This window comes from Rutidosis leptorrhynchoides, chromosome 2, assembly GCF_046630445.1.
Source record: "Rutidosis leptorrhynchoides isolate AG116_Rl617_1_P2 chromosome 2, CSIRO_AGI_Rlap_v1, whole genome shotgun sequence".
Taxonomy (NCBI): Eukaryota; Viridiplantae; Streptophyta; class Magnoliopsida; order Asterales; family Asteraceae; genus Rutidosis; species Rutidosis leptorrhynchoides.
In genome coordinates, this window is record NC_092334.1 from 180,808,949 (window position 1) to 180,815,120 (window position 6,172).

The 6,172-nt window shown below is 36.6% G+C and overlaps 1 protein-coding gene across 1 annotated transcript; it reads left to right on the plus strand.

Annotated features, from left to right (window-relative positions):
• Nucleotides 1-1,582: 1,582 nt before the first annotated feature.
• Nucleotides 1,583-2,176, plus strand: LOC139888458 (uncharacterized mitochondrial protein AtMg00810-like). Its single transcript, XM_071871465.1, has one exon. It carries the CDS (start codon nucleotides 1,583-1,585, stop codon nucleotides 2,174-2,176), a length of 594 nt encoding a protein of 197 aa, XP_071727566.1.
• Nucleotides 2,177-6,172: the final 3,996 nt, after the last annotated feature.

A 6,172-nucleotide genomic window follows, 5' to 3' on the forward strand; every position in this document is an offset into this window, starting at 1 on the left:
CACCTTTTATTATTTAAACGAATATCACTTGTAAATAGAACAATTGCAACTAAAAGCTTGTCTTTCTTGAGGGATAATGCTATGAAATATATGTTCGTTTTTAGTATTATCAGCACCCTTCTATTCCAAGCGCATCTTCCTCCAAATTTCTGGGTTGAAGCTCTTCATATGTCTACCCACCTTCTCAACTTTCTTCAATCATCTGCCATCAACAATGAAATACCTCACACACGCCTTTACAAATACCCACCAAATTACTCTCCTTTGTTATCCTCATCTTAACACTACAAATAAACTCGAACCCGCTCCACACCTTGCATTTTTCTTGGGTACCCATCAAACCATCGTGGGTATCGATGCCTTGATCTTGCCACTAATAAGATCATTCTCTCTCGACATGTTACGTTTGACGAGACCTCTTTTTCTTATGGATCTATGACACCTACCCAACCACTATCTTATGCTTTTCAAGACCCTCCACCACCAAATATTTACTCTCGTACCATTCATCAAATTCCTACTTGTCCTACTACACAAACCACCCAACAACCTCAAGACACGTCACCACCTCAAGAAAACCAAATTCCTACTTCTCCTACTACACAAACCACCCATCAACCTCAACAAACATCACCACTTCAAGAAAATAAAATCGGTCTAGCTCATCCAACTCAGCCAAATCCTCCACCAAATCCTCCCACTCCTCCTACTACTACCTCTACACATCCCATGGTCACCCGTCAACGCCTTGGGACCACCAAACCAGTTCAACGTCTAAATCTTCATGTATCTCACCCATCTCCTACACCAAAAACGTACTCCCATGTCCTTAACAACTCTAACTGGCATAACGCTATGACCGAAGAATATAATGCTTTAATTAGTAATGGTACTTGGACTCTTGTGCCTCGCCCACCGGACACGAACATAGTTCGCTCCATGTGGTTGTTTAAGCACAAGTTTAATGCTGATGGCTCTTTAAGTAGGCATAAAACGCGACTTATTGCTAATGGTCACAACCAGCAGGTTGGTATTGATTGTGATGAGAATTTCAGCCCGGTTGTCAAATCGGTTACTATTCGGACAGTCCTCAGCCTTGCCGCTTATCGACATTGGCCCATTCATCATCTTGATGTCAAGAATGTGTTCCTTCATGGGCATATATCCGAGATTGTATACATGCACCAGCCTCCAGGATTTCGGGATCCCGCTCGTCCCGATCACGTCTGCCTTCTGCAGAAGTCCCTCTACGGGTTGAAACAGGCCCCCAGGGACTGGTTCTAGAGATTTGCAGGATATGCTCAGCGTGTTGGTTTTTCAAGACAGTCGATGGGACACCTCCTTGTTCATTTACAAATAGTGTGTAGACACTGCTTACTTACTACTATATGTGGATGACATTACTCTCACTGCTTCGTCGACGGCTCTTCTTCAGCGGATTATCACCTCGTTACATAAGGAATTCTCGATGACAGATCTTGGTCCGCTGAATTATTTTCTAGGCATCTCCGTCACGCGCACTACTTCTGGGATGTTCCTCTCTCAGAAAAAGTATGCATAAGAGATCATTGAGCGTGCTGATATGGGAAATTGCAATCCCAGTAGGACTCCGATTGATACTAGCACTAAACTCACCACATCAGGTCCTCCTGTTAAGGATCCCATTGCATACCGCAGTCTTGCAGGTGCACTTCAGTATCTTACTTTCACTCGCCCTGATATTGTGTATGCCGTGCAGCAGATATGTTTATTCATGCATGACCCTAGAGAGCCTCACCTCGCTGCCCTATGCAAGATTATTCGTTATGTTCAGGGCACACTTGATCTTGGTCTTCAGCTTTATGCATCCTACACCACTTCGCTAGTTGCTTACTCGGATGCTGATTGGGCAGGCTGCCCCTCCACCAGACATTCCACCTCTAGATACTGTGTATTTCTGGGCAACAATCTGTTGTCCTGGTCTTCCAAGCGACAACACACTCCATCTCGTTCCAGTGCAGAGGCAGAGTATCGTGGTGTCGCCAATGCCGTTGCAGAGACGTGCTGGATTCGTAATCTTCTTCGGGAGCTTCACTTCCCTCTATTCTCCGCTACACTTGTTTATTGTGACAATGTCAGTGCCGTCTACATGCTGGCAATCCGGTTCAGCATCAGCGCATCAAACACATTGAGATAGACATCCACTTTGTTCGCGACCTTGTAATGAAAGGTCACGTTCGTGTGCTTCATGTACCCTCTCGCAATCAATATGCTGACATCTTCACCAAAGGTCTTCCTACTGCGCTTCTTGATGAGTTCAGATCCAGTTTAAGCGTTCGCGCTGCTCCCGCTCCAACTACGAGGGTGATGTGTGCGAGGTGTACTAGAAATAGTATTAATTTTTACAAGGAAATACTATTAAATACGATACAATTTTACACAAGATATTTATTTATTTATAGAATGGATATACCTAAACCTTACTACAACACTTATAGGCAGTGTACCTAATCGTACAGTAGTGTAGTTTTTAGTATGTCCGGTTCGTTCCACAGGGATCTTTTAAACAAGCTTAACGCTATATTTTTAACTTATAATTGTAAAAATACAAAAAAATATATATAAGTAGTATTATTATTATAAAAGGGGGTTTTTACCATTTAATGATTGGATTGTCGATTTTAAAACTTTAGTCACAGTTAAAACCTAATGTAAAATATTAATTATATAAAAGACTTAATTTAAAACGTAAAGTAAATAACGAAAATAAAATTGCGATAATTAAAAAGTACGATAATTAAAAGTGCAATTAAATACAATGACAATAAATAAAAGTGCGATAATTAAAAGTGCAATTAAATATGAAAATAAAGGAATTATGCTTATTTAAACTTCCGTAATCATGATGTTTGACGTGTTGATTTTAGTTTATTCCCATGGATTAATTGTCCTTTGTCCTGGATTATTTAATATGTCCGTCTGGTTTTTGTCCATAACAGTCCATCAGTCATAAATATAAAGTGCGAGTGTCCTCGTCATTTTATCCTTATATCCGAAGTCAAATATTCCAACTAATTGGGGACTTAAACTGTAACAAGGTTTTAATACTTTGTTAACAATTACACTAGGATATCGACTGCGTGTAACCCAAGGTTTTAATACTTTGTTAATAATTAAGTGTCCTTGTACATAATTTCACCCCTGTTTTAATAATTCCATAGACTATTAATCCATTCCCGTGTCCGATTAAATGAACGATTATTCGTACATATAAATATCCCGCCCATCGTGTCCGATCGAGTGTATATGGTTATTTATAGGTACGTCTAATTGTAAATCTTTATATTAAAATTAACAAACTATCATTTAGTTAAACAAATATAAAGCCCATTATTAGCCCATAGTCTAATTTCCACAAGTGTCGTTCTTTTGTCCAAACCCCAATTATGGTACAAAGCCCAATTACCCAATTTTAGTATTTAGTCCAACAACATGATTACTTCATCTTAAATAAGCATAATAATAACTTAGCTACAAGACATTAAATTAAAAATAACATTAACCATAACTTACAGTGATTAAAAATAGCGTAGCATTACACGGACATAATTTCGACTTACACCCTTACAACATTCGCTAACATACCCTTATTATTAGAAATTAAAATTAAAATTAAAATTAAGATTATATATATATATATATATATATATATATATATATATATATATATATATATATATATACGTTTATAGATAGAGAGATAGGATGGATATATTTGCTCAAAACCTCAAAATTTATAGGCATGTGGTCTGGAACTGTTCACCATGCGATCGCATGGCTTTTGTGCCTCCAGGCCATGCGATCGCATGGAGGTAGGTACCAGCTCACATAAGTTTATTTTCTTGTTTTGTCGACGGTTTATAATAATAATATAATATATAAATAATTTATAAAATTATTTAAATATTATATTATATTTGTGTGTATAGTTGACTTGTAATTTTTAGTCCGTTGCGTCGAGCGTTGAGAGTTGACTTTGGTCCCGGTTCTGGATTTTCGAACGTCCTTTCGTACAATTTAATATCTTGTATTTTGCGTTTTGCGTCTTGTACTCTTGTAATTTTTAGACGTTTCTCATCAATAATTTGAACCACTTTGATTGTACTTTGTACTTTTGAGCTTTTTGATCGTTTGCGTCTTCAATTCGTTGAATCTGTCTTTTGTCTTCACCTTTTATTATTTAAACGAATATCACTTGTAAATAGAAAAGTTGCAACAAAAAGCTTGTCTTTCTTGAGGGATAATGCAATGAAATATATGTTCGTTTTTAGCATTATCAAATATTCCCACACTTGAGCGTTGCTTGTCCTCAAGCAATATAGTCTTGAAATAAAAAAAACTAGAATCACTTCTTTATTCTTCACACTTTGTACATCAGTGATTTCTATACGGCGGTATGAACAATGGTAGTAACGTTGTGGTTTACAGTTCCACATGACTATAAAAATTTAGATCCTTAAGGAAATTGGATCTTTATGAAAACATTTGATCTTTTGAAAATACGATCTAGCATTTACCCTAGATAAGTTTTCCGGAATAACCCTTCACCGGTGTTTGCGAAATTGTTTTTGTGGGTTTGGTGGGTTTCAGATTTGAAAATTTTAGCTCAAAACTTATGGTTTTGTGTCACCCACTTGCTAACCTTGTATTGGGAAAGCAACACGTCCAGTATACTTGCTACGTATATTACCTTTCGGTAAACTACTGTCCGGTTGTAAAGGAAAGCCTTGAACAAGCAACTGTTAAGGCAATGTCCCCTGACATGCTTTTAATTATGGTCTATAACGAGTCGGATGTAATTACTATCCTTTGTAGGATCAATAGTAAAGCTCACCCTTATAATTTTTCGGTCTGGCATAAGGTCCTGTCTTCGACCATGCTATGAAACCACCGTTCTTACGGTTGACACCCGATTTGGTTCAGGTGACCTAATGAATTCCAGGTGAATTCCTAGGATTGTACGTTCAATGGTAATGAACGCATTGAAAATGGGTTTTCAGAAAACAAATCGGTTTGTAATTTTGATCAAAATATTTTCTCGTTCAAGCTCGAGTTTAGATATCATTGAATTCCATGAGTTTGTAATTCTCAATCTTTAAAGTCAATCTCTAGGATTGAGTAATATCAGGCTTAAAAGCTGATTTTTGATCTTTAAGGAGATTATCCTTTTCTGGGGATCTGATTCATTAGTCTTATCAAGCTAATTTGCATGGCGTCCTCCCCATTTTACGAGACAGATCTTCTCATGGTTAGGATAAGTCTGACCACTTGGCGACCCTGTTTGATGCTGAGGTCCGTGGATTTCCTGCTGATTTTAGTGATGACTTTTCTAGATTTTTGGTCAACCTACAGCTGGTCTGGACTACAACTTCATGACCTAAATCAAGAAGCGCATGTCTTTTTCGGAAGACTTTACTTCCTTTTAATGATGGAATTGATTCATCGTGTAGATCCATCTTTCTTTCAAATATATTATAAGAAATTGGGTAAAACGGTTAATTTTGTCCAAAACAAAAGTATCTTCAGTTATTTGTACAAAAATATGTGATATATGTTCAAAATAACTTGGTAAATTTTTCCCACACTTGGCTTTTATTTTCCTTTTTATTGTCCTCTATTCCATTTTAAATGAATTCTAATATTTTGGTTTGTTTCTCAATTTATGTCCTTTCTGAGGTAACAATAATTTCGGTGTTAACACCTAGTTTTATCGTTCATAAATATGTATAAACATGATTTTGAATTCATTTAATTAAAAATTTTGAAAAATTTTACTAGAATTGGTAGTCAGTATATAAGACTAGGGCTGTTCTTTATTATCAGAGAGCACTAGATTCTAATACAACTACTGCGTTACTAGTATTTCTAATGGTAACCAAGTGTTTAAATTTAAAATTTTAAAAATCCGAAAGAATTTAACCCCTTCCCACACTTAAGATCTTGCAATGCCCTCATTTGCAAGAAATCAGTAACAATTTAAATTATGGAGGGTGATTATCGTAGAAAAATGATTAAATTTTACCAAAGTTTCCAAACATATTGGCGTTTGTTTGTTAAATGATAAATGGTGCACATCATTTGTTCATTCCGTCTTGTTGTTATATCACATTTGTTTTTCGTTTTGTCGTCAAGA